Source organism: Podarcis muralis, chromosome 16 (genome assembly GCF_964188315.1).
Source record: "Podarcis muralis chromosome 16, rPodMur119.hap1.1, whole genome shotgun sequence".
NCBI classification, from domain to species: Eukaryota; Metazoa; Chordata; class Lepidosauria; order Squamata; family Lacertidae; genus Podarcis; species Podarcis muralis.
In genome coordinates, this window is record NC_135670.1 from 31,377,458 (window position 1) to 31,391,908 (window position 14,451).

The window sequence follows — 14,451 nt, forward strand, 5'->3', positions numbered from 1 at the left end:
GCTGGCCAAGGAGAAGATTCTAGTAGAAAAAATATAGCTTTCTACCAAGTAGGCAATTCATCTCTCCACTGCCAGCACTTTTATTCACCTGCATGGATTTCCTGGTCACCTATGGCAAGCTGTTAAAATACAAGCCTGGCTTTATACAATATAATTATTCTGAATTTGCACTTGTCTAACTGGAATGCAAAAAGAAAAAAAAAGGAAAGCAATAAGGGTCCTTTGTTTTTAACAGTGTTTTAATGGCAACATTTATTCAGCCCAACAATGTTAAGTAAAGTAAGTGTGTTAAACACAGAGTCACAAGCACCAATTGCCACAGAGCAAAATTACAGTATCAGATCAAGCTTTTTTGAAGTGATATTTGGAGACAGAGTCTGCAGAGGCCAGGAGAGTAATGGAAAGTGGGGGAGGGAGCTTTTTTTTTTTCTTGGAGCAAGAGAAAAAAACAGGGGGCTCCGCCATAAACAGATGCTTACACAATTTGGTTTCTTGCATGGGAAGGCTTAGTTTGAGGGACTGCAACGCTTCCTTCCTAAGCACTATGCCCTCAGCACTAGCTCCCTGAGACGACTTTAGGTTGTCATGGAAACCGGGCACACCTGGAGCTGGTACTTCCCCACGTGGGCTGCCGTTGGGGTCAGAAGAGACAGGGTAGCGAGATGCTGGTCCATTCGCACATGGCACCTCGCTGCTGTTTGGAACCAGGCAATCCCCTTCAGCTGGCACTTTGCTGTCATTTACACTAGTCACTGGAAAAGAGCAGAATATTGGGTTGCACTAAGTTCACATCCCTTACGAACTTAGGGGTGGAAGGATGGGTCTCCAGTCTGTTTCCCCTTCCTATAAAGAGAGGATATCCTAGGTCTTTAAAGCATCCCCGCTATAAGAAATGCCTTGGCAAAGGCCCACCTGGTTTGGGTAGCCTGGGACCTTTGGCTGCTCAGAAGAAGGGCACTGGGAACACAGGAAACTGCATTATATGAAATCTGTAAAGGGTATTATCTACCCTGACTGGCTGCAACTCTCTGGGTCCTCAAGCAGAGCTCTGTCAAATTGCCTGCTCCTGACCCTTCAACCAGACCTGCTAGGACAAGGATGGGGGAATTCAGGCACAGGGGCCCAACGCAGATGGGCATCTGGTCCTATCCAGCAGGGCTCACCTTATTTGATTTGATTGGGTTATTTAATTTCTACACCACTTAATATATTAAAAATATGTCTCAGTGATGTACAAAAAGCTAAAGCAACAACGGACAACTTAAACAAAATATTACAAAAATACATAGCTACAAAAAATGTACATTAAAAATTAAATATATATTCAGTTTCCTTCTGACACACCACTAACCTCAGCCTCTGGATTCTCACCCAGGGTCTAAACCAACTCTCAGCTCACCAACCACAGCAGTGGTTCTCAAACTTTTTTCTCTGTGCCAGCCTTTCAGAATGAAAATTTGCTCGCAATGCACCAAATTTATCACCTGATGCTCTTGCTCTCGTTTTGAATACAAAAAAATGTCCACCGAACATTCTCTTGACTTGCCCTTCTTATGCAGAGCTTAGACAAAATTTTATAGACCCACTCCTATGTCAATTTAGCTTCCTACCCGGAGAAAACCAGGTTTTACACTTGCTGAATAATGTCACTAGAGCTATACCTTCCTTGGTGGCCAAATTTCTTTTTTTAGCTTTTAAGCGTCGCAAGACTATAATTGACTGTATTGATATGGGGCTATCTGTTTAGCCCATTTTAGTGTTGGCTAAGTTCTAAAATCTTCCTGGATGTTTTAACTGTGTATTGACAAATGTACTTTTTTCTGACTGACGGTCGAATAAAAGGTTGATGATGATGAATACAAAAAACAGATACTATACTATACTACACTGAAACATTTGACTGTTTTCTTGATGGTCCTTTAATCTTCCTTCCACCCTTGTCATCCTCTCCTGTCACACCAGCGTGGCACGCCATGCCCTTTGGGAACCACTGCACTAAAATCTCAAAATGAGGAGAGATCCTGGAAACAGTGGACATCACCTGTGTCTCTTGGCAGGCCTAAAGTGGGATGGCACTTCCTCAGGTTGTCCACTGCCCGCCTTATGTCCTTAGCCTGACTGCACTATCTTCAGAAACACATTCCTCGCCGCAACACAAATCTGATCTGAAGAAACAGCTTACCATGAAGGCCATCTCCTTCTGCTGGCCGCTCCAATTTGGCCTCCATCTCCACAGGCTGCTCAGAGCTGTAGGGGCCCCCGTTGCTGGCTTGCTTCTCCAGCAGGATCACCGAAGAGTCCATGGCAGATGCTATTAAGATGCAGGGGAAAGATTTCCCCAGCTGAACAAAACTCGCTTTTCAAGAGAACTGCCGAGTCCTGGTTCTATCCATCAGAAGAACTGCCAGCAAGGAGGCTGCGCAAGAGGACACAATACCAAGCTTCTCATCTGTAGTTTTACAGCAGGCAGCTCAACTCAGTCCAAGTCCGGTCAGCAGGCAGCTCAGGATTTCCACGAGATCATTGCAGTAGCCTGAAGGGGGGGAAAGCAATTACTAAGTTGCGTCACTCTCTAGAGCAGGCTTCCTCAACCTCGGCCCTCCAGATGTTTTTGGCCTACAACTCCCATGATCCCTAGCTAGCAGGACCAGTGGTCAGGGACGATAGGAATTGTAGTCTCAAAACATCTGGAGGGCCGAGGTTGAGGAAGCCTGCTCTAGACAAAAAGGCATTTTATTTTCTGTAAAAACAAACAAACAAACAAACCCATTCTGTTACAGTGGAACAATCACATGCACTACTTAAACCAATAGCTGATTCTCTTTATTTGGACCTCATATAGGGGAAATGGCACCATCCATACACAAGAGGGAAATAATAGCTGGCTTGGCAGAACACAAAGGTTTCTGGAAGTAGGAAGAATTTTGGGGGGGACAATGGGGAAGAGGGAACCCCAAAACAGTCTTCTGAGGGAATACACATACTCAGCAGCCCCATAACATGTCGGAGAGCGGTTGGTGTTTGTGTTGGGAGGGAGAACAGAAAATGGAGAAAGGGAAGGAGAATGGAACGGAGTACAGTGGTACCTCGGTTTATGAACATAATCCGTTCCATAAGTCCGTTCTTAAACCGAAACCGTTCTTAAACCTAGGCGTGCTTTCCCTAATGAGGCCTCCTGCCACCGGTGCCCTTTCACCATTTGGCTTCCGTTCTTAGACCGAGGTAAAGTTTGCAAACCGGGACACTACTTCTGGTTTTGCAGAGTTCATAAACCGAATAGCACGTAAACAGGGCTGTTTTTAAACCGAGGTAACACTTTATCTTGGGAAAGATTATGGCTAGCTAGCTGCAACTCCACACTGAGACATTCTGTTCCAGATCCCACTTGTGTCCATCGAAAACTCTAGCATGTCCCAGACACAGAACCCTTGGCAAAACTACATGCAGATGAAGGGGCAGGAAATGCCTTACATGGGATTCACTGCCACAAGATAGGTAGGTGGCCACCAAGATGCCTACAGGAAGCCCACTAGCAGAAACAAAGCTCAGCAGCACCTCTCCCCAGTGGTGATCCCATTAACTGGTATTCAGAGGCAAGAAGAAGAGCTTAGCCTCCATGAATTTGTCTACTCTTTTAAAGCCATACAAGTGGGTGGCCATCAGCTTGTTGGTGTGAATTCACTCCTATGGAGAAAGAGTAAAAAAAGCACTGAACCTAAAGGGGAAATCTGCCCTCTCTTCTGAATTCTGCATGGCAGGTCCATCATAGACAGGGATCCTATGGCTGACTATTTGTTTATCTGTTTATTTCATATCTATCTCCTTATACATACACATACAAATTTTCCAATTCCAAAATCTCAAAGTGCTGCACCATCCAAACAAAAATCATTAAAATAAGCAAACAACCCAGATAATCATAGAACATAGTTGCAGCAACTACAGCAGCCAGCATCAACAATAACAAAACACCCTCCTTGAACTTGACTCGGTGGCTAATTGGCAGTACAGGTGTTGTGCAGCAGATGCCCCACTGAGCAACCTAGCTGCAGCTTCTGAGCCAATCTCAAGGGTAGCTCTTCACAGAGCACATCACAGGAATCCAGTTGTCAGGTTACCCTCAAGGTTCCTAAGCGTGAGTCACAACAGCTTAGACTATCCCAGCCCAAGAATGGTATTAATGACTGGGTGATCATTATCATAGACCTCTGGCTTCTTTAGATGTTGTCGCACAACCTCCTCTTTAAGGGTGGCTGGAGTAATAATGCATCCACCACTCGCTTGACCCACCTGCCTAACCTGAATGATGGGGAAGAACTGGGAGGACACACGATACAGCAAATAGCTACAAGTGTTGTGTCCACCATCTTAGGCACCATCAACTGAAACTGGTACCACAGAACTCAATCTAGCTCAGGGGATCTCAAACGGTGGTCCACGGCAAGCTTCATTCAGACAGTTCTGCGTCTGTGAAGAACAGTGGGAGCAGCAATTGTGGAAGGTGAGCACAGTGCATTAAATATCAGATTTTTAATTGTATTCTTATTGCTCTCTCTTTTTCTTCTATTATGTTTTATGGTTTATTATTGTATTGTATTTTATATTGTACTATACAGAATTCGAAATGCAATATAAAAGAATACAATACAGAAAATGAAAGAAGCCATAAAAATACAATTTAAAAATGTACAGCTTCTGGCACAACACATTACAATTGCTGAAGCAGGCGGAAGAAACATTTTAAGGGTCTGCCAAGACAATTAGCAACCTTCAAGAGGTCCACGGTGGAAAGGGTTTGGGAACCACTGGTCTAGCTTGACTGGTAGTGGCGCTTCCGGGTGAAATCTTGCCTATTATATGCCACCTGACCTTTTAAAGTAGAGATGTCAGGGATCAAACTTGGGATGTTCTGCATGCCAAACAGGTAGGCTCTACCACTGAGCTACGGTTGCCCAGGAGGAAACAGAACCAGCTCTGATTTTTGCAGGTGTTAATAACCGCTCAGCTTGCGTATTAGCACAACACTCGCAATACTTAAACAAATAAGCTTCTGATAAAAGGGCACTCCCTAGAAAGCAAGGTTTGCTTAGCCCACGTGTAGTATTCAGAGCATACCAGCCTTACTCTATGTAAAGAAACAGCTAGAGAAATAAGCAAAACCATTCTAAGTGACCAGGTGGCTTGATATGACCCACTTCCTCACAAACTCAGCTTCCCTGCTCTCCGTTCCTTAGATGCAATAAGGAAATAATAATTACTTGCCTTACAAGGCTATTGTGAGGTTTACATGGTAACATATATGAAGCACCTAAAACTAAACACATACCAAGAATGAACAAACAAGGTACAAAAGCAGCCAACATGAGGTGCCTCCAGTAGCTCTTCAAAGCATAACCAGAGTGTGAAATGTGCAGCTATTATAAGGTAAAGGTAAAGGTACCCCTGACCATTAGGTCCAGTCGTGACCGACTCTGGGGTTGTGGCGCTCATCTCGCTCTATGGGCCTGAGGGAGCCGGCGTTTGTCCGCAGACAGCTTCCGGATCATGTGGCCGGCATGACCACATGGTGAACCAGAGCAGCGCACGGAAACGCCATTTACCTTCCCGCCAGAGTGGTACCTATTTATCTACTTGCACTTGGACGTGCTTTCGAACTGCTAGGTTGGCAGGAGCAGGGACCGAGCAATGGGAGCTCACTCCGTCGCGGGGATTCGAACCGCCAACCTTCTGATCGGCAAGCCCTAGGGCTCTGTGGTTTAACCCACAGCACCACCCGCGTCCCTATTATAGGACTGCACTAAACAACCAGATCGGAAACGGCAGCACAGAGCTGTATCTGGAGTGTAGATGGTGAAATGAAGATGCAAGAAACAAAGCACCAGACAGGTGCAAGTCCCAAGTAACCCACCCACACAAGAATTATGAGGTTACTGTGCATGAAACATATATCTGTACACTGACGGCACTAGCTGGATTGGAGCAATGATGAGGCTGCCCCTTGCAATAGGCATAAACTATTTTCATTTGCAATTTGTACCACCAGTTGCCTTTTATTTTCACCATTCCCACGGACAGCTAGACTATTTTATCCTTCCGTGCCCAGACAGTTTCACTTACAGGACTAAGCACTTGTTTATTGAAGTCTTGTACATCTGGCAGAGCAACCAACACTCATATCATATTGCAGACGAATGAATTAGGGCAAGAGTGGGCTGTGAGGAGGGTTCACTGCCGTGCAAGGATGGTCAGATTGAAAAGAGGGACATGATAGCAAAAGTTGCATTGGAGAGGAAAGAAGAACCACGGAAATCAAATGCAACCTTTAGACGAGCAGAATTTAAGCATCCTACTTTAAAGGGAGCCTTTCCTCATCAACTAGTCCTCTAAGGAACCTCTAGGATACCAGAGAACCTGTGGCCCTCCTGCTGTTGTTGGACTACAATTCCCAGCATCCCTGAACACTGGCCATGCTGGAAGAGGCCAATGGGAACAACAGTTGGCGGACCACATGTTCTCCAACTCTGTTTTAGAGAGATCAGATTGAATGAGAAGATAGATCATGCACCAAAAATAGCAATCCCTGTTGCAAATAATAGAGCACTATTATATGGTTTTGTTGTTTAGATATGGTTTGTGTGATCAAAAGCCTTGCATACTCATACTTTTCACCAAGAATTAAAAGATCACCGCCATTTATAAATATTTTAAGTCTCTGGGACTAAAGCAGTTACAAAAATATACAAAAATAAAGCCTACAAAAATATACACACATACAATTGAGGTGAGGGTACTGAACAAAACAGAAAAACACAGGCTTTGTATCATTAAACCAGTAAAGTAGGTTTTCAGGAATTTAGGGTGATTTTCATAGAGTAACTTGCATCAAAATATTTTCTGGTGCTCTAGGGTTATCTAAATTTAGCATTTCACTCAGCTGACTCCCAATAATTCACTCAGACCTAAGGCTATGGTCTGAACCTGAACAAGTTTGGATGTGTTGGATCTGTTGGGAAAAGATCATTTTTCCTGGATTGCCCAAGAACCCTGATGAACATTGCCTCAGGGTTCATGAATGAAGAAACTTGAGGCAGAAATGCAATGAAAAACCAACAGCATACATTCAGCTCCGATACACTCAGACTTCCAAACACCGAGTTCCTTTCCATCCTAAAAGTTAATAAATCGTTCCAGCCAGGCGCAGAACTTGGCCAAAATCTTCTCATGGAGCAACCTTGGGCCAGTCACTCTGTTTCAACCTCTCAGGGTTGCAGTGCATATAAAAAAAGGGAGGGGCCATGTACAGTGCCCTGAACTCCTATTCAGAAGGCAGGAAAAAAATCACATATAAGGGCATAAATACATCTCCATTGCTTAAGTCTCCATCCTCTTTCTTTTAGCCAGCTGGATGCCTCTCTCTTACACACAGAACACACACTACATTAGATTGTTTTTGTGCAGAGATCTAAGAAGAACTTCAAAGCACATTATTATTATTATTAATTTCATTCCAGGGTACATAGCTCTTAGGCTGCAATCCTATGCCTACCTTCCTGAGGGTTAAGTCTCACTGAATTAAGTAGAGCTTACTTCTGACTAGGCATGCATAGGATTGAGAATCAACATCTTAGATTTTTAAACGTATTTATGCCACTGAGCATTCGAATGTTTCCTTAAAATGCACAACATCCACTATTGCATCCTCTCCTTAATATGTAATGGACATAGACACACACACAAAAATAGGATTGGTCAGCCCTGGAATTCTAAACACAGACCATTCCAAATATTTCCCAAAATACATTATATGCACTAATATGTTCCCTCTCTCACACTACATAGACACACAGAGAAAGACACAGAGGCTCCCCTCCCTCTCCAGCTCAGCTGATCTCCTCCACCCTCCTCCTCCTCAAAACAAACATCTGCCTGCCACCTCCAGCCACCACTGCCCTCTCCCCTGGCAGCACCCACCAACCCCAAGACACCCAGCTGCTGTGGAGGGGCGGGGGTCAAGCCAACCCCCCTCCCCCCACCCACCCCGAGCCAGGCCCCATTCCCTCCCCACTGACCTGCCCGAGCGGGACTCCCATGTTTTCTCTCCCTCCCTCCTGCCCGAGACGTGGCGCTGCTACAGCATCTCCAGCCCAGCCAAAGCGGCGCGACGTTTTTTCCCGTCCCCCCGGAAACAACCGCCCGGGTTGTTGGGCCGAGAACCGTCGGCGCGGGGCTAGGTGTGTGATTATCTCCCCTTCAGGCCGGCAAAAAAGCACCTCCCGGATCCCGCCCCCGTCACAGTGCGCCAGAGCTCGGAGGGAAAGACGGGGGTGGGAAGGAGGGGAAGGTTAGGAGTCAAAACAAGGGTGGGGCCGTCCCGAGGGCGGAACTAGGAAAGGGAATCGGTGTTTCCCCACCACCGCTACGCGCACGGCGGCGGACGGTTTATGTGGTCGGACCTGCCGGGAGGGAAGTTGCTGTGGGTGGTTTTGTGACGTTTGACTTTCTGCCACCCCGCCTGGTGCCAAATAACTGGTCTAAAACTTTTGTTTTGTTTTGTTTTTTGGCACTGGTGGGGGAATCGCGGAATAGGAGCGATTCAGTGTTTAGGGCGCCAGATGCATAAGAGGACTGGGCTTTTAGTAGTGGCGTACAAAAGGGAATTTCAGAAGGTTGGAAGGGCAGCAATTCGCTTTTCTATGCAGCTGTTTAAATGTGCAGGAGCGCCTGTCTTCCCCTACTCAGTGGTCATGCATTGCTTTGTGTTGTTGTTTATAAATATCTTTTACAGATTTTTCTATCCCCCCCTCCCCATCCAACATTATGCACTTCCCACTCCATACCTTCCAAACACAGGGTCCTTATAGGAAAACATTGTCCCAAAGTTGTCAGGTGCAAGTGAGGTGAGTGGGTGCCACTGTAAATGATAATCCGTTGTGTGTGCAATAAAAAATGATGTCCTGTCATAAAGTTATCCTCTTATCCTTTTCCAGCTAATGACTTGTCTTTAGTTTTTCAGAGACTTCCAGTGTCTGCGTTTTCTGTTTCCACTGTGATAGCTGCAGATGTTCCAGTTTTGAGTACTGGTTCTTTGAGGGTGCTGAGAATTGAAGCTCTGTGAGGGGTAAACTACAGTTCCCATTATTCTTTGTGGAGTGAGGATTATGCAGCCCCAGAGTCCAAGGCATCTCTCCCAGCCAGCCTTCAGCTAGCCTGCCTAAAGATGGATCCCAGACCTTCTTACTCCTAGCAACCCCTGCTCAAAACTTTATTTTCCTGACACCTCACACCCAGTTACCCTGGCAACCTTCCAAGCCCAGGAATTCCTCTGCAGTTTATATTTCTCCCTTCACACCTCAAATAATCAAAATCCTATCATTTATTAATTTCTAGAGTTTAGGGGGTCCCCCCAGGCTATCACAGTATGTAGAAGATCCCCATTGGAGTTTTCGCTCTTGTTTAATTATGTACAGTGGTACCTCGGGTTACAGATGCTTCAGGTTACAGACGCTTCAGGTTACAGGCCCCATTAGCTAAAGTGGTACCTCAGATTAAGAACAGTTTCAGGTTAAGAACATCTCCAGAATGAATTTAAGTTCTTAACCCGAGGTATCACTGTATTTTGTGTTCTCATTTTGTATTTTTATGTTTCTGAAATCCTGGAGAGCTGCTTCCAGTCAGTTTACGTAACACTGAAGTAGATGAACCAGTAATCTGACTTGAGTATAAGGCAGCTTCCTCTTTTCCTATGACTCACAATTTAAAAGCAGTTTTGATTTTATATTTCCTGCTATAGGAATGGAAATAGTTGAAGTGTGGTGTCCAGGAGCAGGGGGAGGCTACAAACTCCACCCCTATTTTCCAGAGGACCTTTCTTCAAGTTAGAAGACTGCTTCAAGCCAGAGATGCATTTCAGAGGCAAAAACAAAACTAACCCCAAATGGAAGCCTAAAACAACTCACAAGTTTGGGCATAACAAAAGCAAATACAATCATTTTGCTTCAATTCAAAGTTTACAACTCCTGTAGACTTACTAGATTTACATGTTCCTACTTTCCTTTATGTTGGCTGGGCAACATGGAACAGAAAAAGAAAGGAAAGGTGAACCCCAAAGTGCTGAACATTGGTTTTCTTTGAAAAACACTCTAGCAAATGTGTTGTGGTGCCTGACCCATTTTGAGTAGCTGCTGTCCATCAAAGGCAATACAGTGGTACCTCAGGTACAGATGCTCCAGGTTACAGACTCTGCTAACCCAGAAATAGTACCTTGGGTTAAGAACTTTGCTTCATGATGAGAGCAGAAATTGCGCGGCGGCGGTGTGACAGCAGCAGCGGAAGGCCCCATTAACTAAAGTGGTACCTCAGGTTAAGAACAAACCTCTGGTAAGTTCTTAACCCGAGGTACCACTGTATTGTCAACAAATGCCAGCTCCCTCTGCCTGAAAGCAAAGATGAGCGCCGCACCCCATAGTCGAATTCGACTGGGCTTGACCGTCCAAGGTCCTTTATATTTACCTTTTACCATCAGAAGCAATATTGTCTTATTTTCAGAATCTTGTTTTGATATGAGCATGTTTATTATTTCTTATAAGGAAAAAACCTGCTCTTTTCCCCTTATGGGGTACCCAAGAGCCCATACAGAGTCCTCTTTTTAGGTTCTCTATCGGTAGGAGAAAATAACAGAGGCCAACCAGAGAACATTGAGAAGCAAGGCAGCTAGTAAGCCTGATCTTTATTAAAGCTGCTGCAACAGGGTGCTCCCCTCACACACAGGGGGGCGGGGGGGAGACCTCTTAGCACAGGCGCACAAGCCCTTATATAGACATTTGAAATTGCCCGCCCTGGAGAACAAGACCACCCCCAGAAGCATCATAAATACATCACAGAATACATCACAGAAGGAGTGTAGCCCAGACCACCCCCTTAATACATCAGAGAAGGAGCAGAAATCTGGGTGTGTTGTTTCTTCCTGTCTGGCAGGTTAGCTGATTAGATTAAAAATGGCATCCTGGCCACTCTTTTGTTATGATAACTACCGTATTTTTCGCTCTATAGGGCGCACCTGATCATAGGGTGAACCTAGTTTTCAGAGGGGGAAATCAAGGGAAAAAATATTATTCCCCCCCCTCCCCCAGCTCTGGGAGCAGCCAAGTTACAGGGAACCAGGCAAGAGCCCTTCTCAGTGGTGGCGCCTTCTTGGTGGTGATCCACTACTGCTTTAAGGGAGGTATTGGAATAAGTAGATTTGTTGCTAATCCAAAACACCCACCCACCCCACTCACACATGAAAACAAAGACCACCACAGCCAACTACAAATGAATAACCACACCCTAGGCCAACCCCAACCTCTCTCACCACCAAAGGAACACAAGCGAACAGCAAAGAACCTGCACAAACAACCCTGACACCAAACCCTACATATAGGAAGCAAAATAGAAAAATCGCCACCCGACCCCACCCCCACCCATCTTTCCCCCGCTCCACCTCTTTCCCCTTTGCTTCCTAATGTCTCAACAAATGAAAATGATTTGTAAAAATGTTTCATGGGGGGGAGAAAACATGAGAGAGAGACATTGCATACTTTTGTAAATCAACAAAATCTTTAATAAATAAATAAATACTAGTCATAAAAAAGAGGCCTCCTCACCTGAAGGACATCAAAGCCCACCTGAAGTCCCAAAACAAAACTATAAGATCCTGATCCACGCAGATCCATGCATGTATGGAGCGATCTGCGTGGATCTGAATCTGATAGTTTATGACTCCCTGTTGTAGGGAATCACATATATAATCGTATGTTTGGGGACATCAGGAGGGCTTTGATGTCCTTCAGGTGACCTTTGGGGTGTATGGCTTTCCTCCATCTCAACCGTGCAGGATTCCTCTGGAATGACAATATCACTTGCACAGCTTTCCTCCATCTCAACTGCGCAGGATTCCTCTGGAATGACAAGATCACTTGCACAGCTTTCCTCCATCTCAACTGCGCAGGATTCTTCTGGAATGACAAGATCACTTGCACAGCTTTCCTCCATCTCAACTGCGCAGGATTCTTCTGGAATGACATGATCTTCCGCATGGGTTTCCTCCATCTCCACTGCGGAGGATTTCTCTTGAATTACCAGGTCTAGCAGAGAACCACACTTCGAACAAATAGTTAGACTCTGGCTTTTCACCCCACTTCCTGGGGTAATCACCACCACAGTTTCTATTTGAGATGTATCTGTTGAGGTGGTCCTGATGCAACATATCTCGATCCCAACCAATGCTGCACTCAGCAGCTGGAAACCCGCAGCGATATAGCCTAGATAAATAGAAGGTCCAATATGCTGCTCGCTGGGAATTTGAGGCAGTTCAAAAGCTTCTGGGAAGACAATTTCCCCATTTTGTAAGACAGCAGACATGTTCCATATCACGGAAATCAGGACGAGTATCCCTGCAACTAAGTTCAGGAGAGCCGCAAGCCTAAAAAAGGTTAACACAAAATCCTTATGTTTTCTGGGCTTGAACACATTGTACAAGGCAAACAAAATTAATCCCAGGGCCGCTGAATTAATAATGGAAGCTAAGGCCATTAAATCCTGTGCAATAAAAATTTCCTTTGGGAGGGTTGGATGTTGCTCATTGAGATTTTCACAATGCCAAAAAGAGTTGCCGTCGTTAGAAGGGTCTTTCAAAAAACAGACCTGCCAGATTCCAATCCAGATGTTTCCAGAGCCTATTCCCTTGATGTTGTCCACACGCCATACTCGCCAGTTGACAATGGCTGTTGAGGCAATGCACATCGGCAAGGCCACAATATCCATCAGGAATGCAGATACCTGGAGGCCAGAAACTAAACTTAGCCACCTGACCACCAGTGAGCCTTCTTTCACCTGCAGGGGTGGTTTGGAGAGGAGGGGAGCAGGGGAGACCTTGGAAGACATCCTGGAAACAAAAGAGAAGACAACATGCAGTGAGAGAGGGACTAACAAGCATGTCTAGTCATTGAAGGACATCCTCCCTCCTGCATTCTTCCTTCCATGCACAGAAAGAAGCAGCAAAAGAAAGAGTTCCTGCTCTCTCCCACCCCCTGGTTAGGTATAGACATCTGATCCAGAGAAGCTGACACTCATACTTTCTTCCAGCACACTGCTACTGATTTAATATACTCTTTCATTGTTCCTGTGAAAATGGCCAGAACCTCAGCAACCTGTTGTGGATGGGAAGCTGCTCATGATTCGCTGTTCAGCTATCTGCTATTGCAGCTATCCTTTTCCACTGAGCATAAACACACCTGATGGCATAGTGAGGAATGTTTAATCCATAAACTTACGTGAAATGCCTTCCTCAGCTAGAGTCTAGCGTGCCAGGAACAGAGCAGCTATTTGCTAGGTGTTCCTGAGCCTCAAGAAGACTGAGCTGTTGGGCACTGAGCTGACGTTCGCCTGAGCAGCCAGCCAGCCACAGCAGCAACTGCTCTGCAGAATTCTTAGGTCAGTTACAGGCCAGTTAGAATCCTGACAACAACACAAATCATAACTCCAGGGTACTGGTCATTTGGAACATCAGGAAAGTGGAAAATGGGAGGGAACTCAGTTCCCTTCTTTCCCAATGCAGAGTGTCTATTCCAGGACACTGTGCAGTTAAAACGCGTTCTTCCTGAAGTCAGATTCAGAGCAGTTCCAGCAATAAAAATGGTGATACAGTATGTGTATCTCAGTACAGATTTGTTTGATGGGCCTGAATGCATTTCATAAAGGATCTCCATGTACAAGAAAGGCTAATAGCATGAGGCCCTGAACCATAAGAATTTCCTTGGCAAAATTATTGAAGACTCCTTACAAACCTATCATTCTTCTTCCCCATCCCATCTTGTTTGGACATTATAGTAAGGGAGAAGATCTTAGCTCTTTTCCTTTGCACTGGGACCACATGGAATTTGTGCCATGGGACCCCATCACTCACACCAATCCAGGCAATACCATTTTCAGAACCTAGGTGTCCATGATTTAAAATCGCTTTCCTAAGACACTTCCATCAAAATATTTGTGTTGCTTTCTTTCTGTTCCTTTCTGTGTTGATGCTCCGAATGTGAGCTGCTCAGCTGCATGCAGTTTCCACTGAAGTGTGAGTGTGTGTGATTAACATTCGGCCAAGCAATGGGCCTAAATCCATCTATTTCACCTGAAATAACTTTGGGAGCCAGCCTTTAAAAATCTAAAGTAGATATCAAATTCAGAGGAATTAAAAGCTGCCATCTTTTTGACTATTTTAAATATCTTAGAACATACACAAATGTTAATGTTTGAAGGAAGGCAGCAAATGGATCATTGGAGTCATCCATTCATTTCAGGAGTTGTGACCATTGATAAGATGAAGCACTTTCACATCGCATGGCAGTGTGCAGTGCTTTTAAACAGGTAAAGGTAAAGAACCCCTGATAGTTAAGTCCAGTCGCAAACGACTCTGGGGTT

General features: G+C 45.1%; 2 protein-coding genes across 8 annotated transcripts in view; both read right to left on the reverse strand.

Annotated features, from left to right (window-relative positions):
* GOLGA3 (golgin A3) overlaps positions 1-8,315 on the reverse strand; it is a 51,815-nt gene extending 43,500 nt beyond the window's left edge. For 2 of the 7 annotated variants that reach the window (XM_028709242.2, XM_028709241.2), the window contains exons 1-3: positions 8,070-8,315; positions 2,183-2,533; positions 480-752 (exon numbers count right to left, since the gene is read on the reverse strand). In XM_028709242.2, the coding sequence (XP_028565075.2) occupies positions 480-752; positions 2,183-2,303 (394 nt within the window). In that variant the 5' untranslated portion in view covers positions 2,304-2,533; positions 8,070-8,315. The remainder of the gene's footprint in view (positions 1-479; positions 753-2,182; positions 2,534-8,069) is intronic. The other 5 variants (XM_028709244.2, XM_028709243.2, XM_077920485.1 and 2 more) reach the window with 5 other exon arrangements.
* Positions 8,316-11,751: 3,436 nt separating this feature from the next.
* Positions 11,752-12,972, reverse strand: LOC144325884 (uncharacterized). The gene has a single exon (XM_077920678.1). The coding sequence runs from the start codon at positions 12,919-12,921 to the stop codon at positions 11,752-11,754; it is 1,170 nt and encodes a 389-aa protein (XP_077776804.1). The 5' UTR covers positions 12,922-12,972.
* Between the last annotated feature and the right edge of the window lie 1,479 nt (positions 12,973-14,451).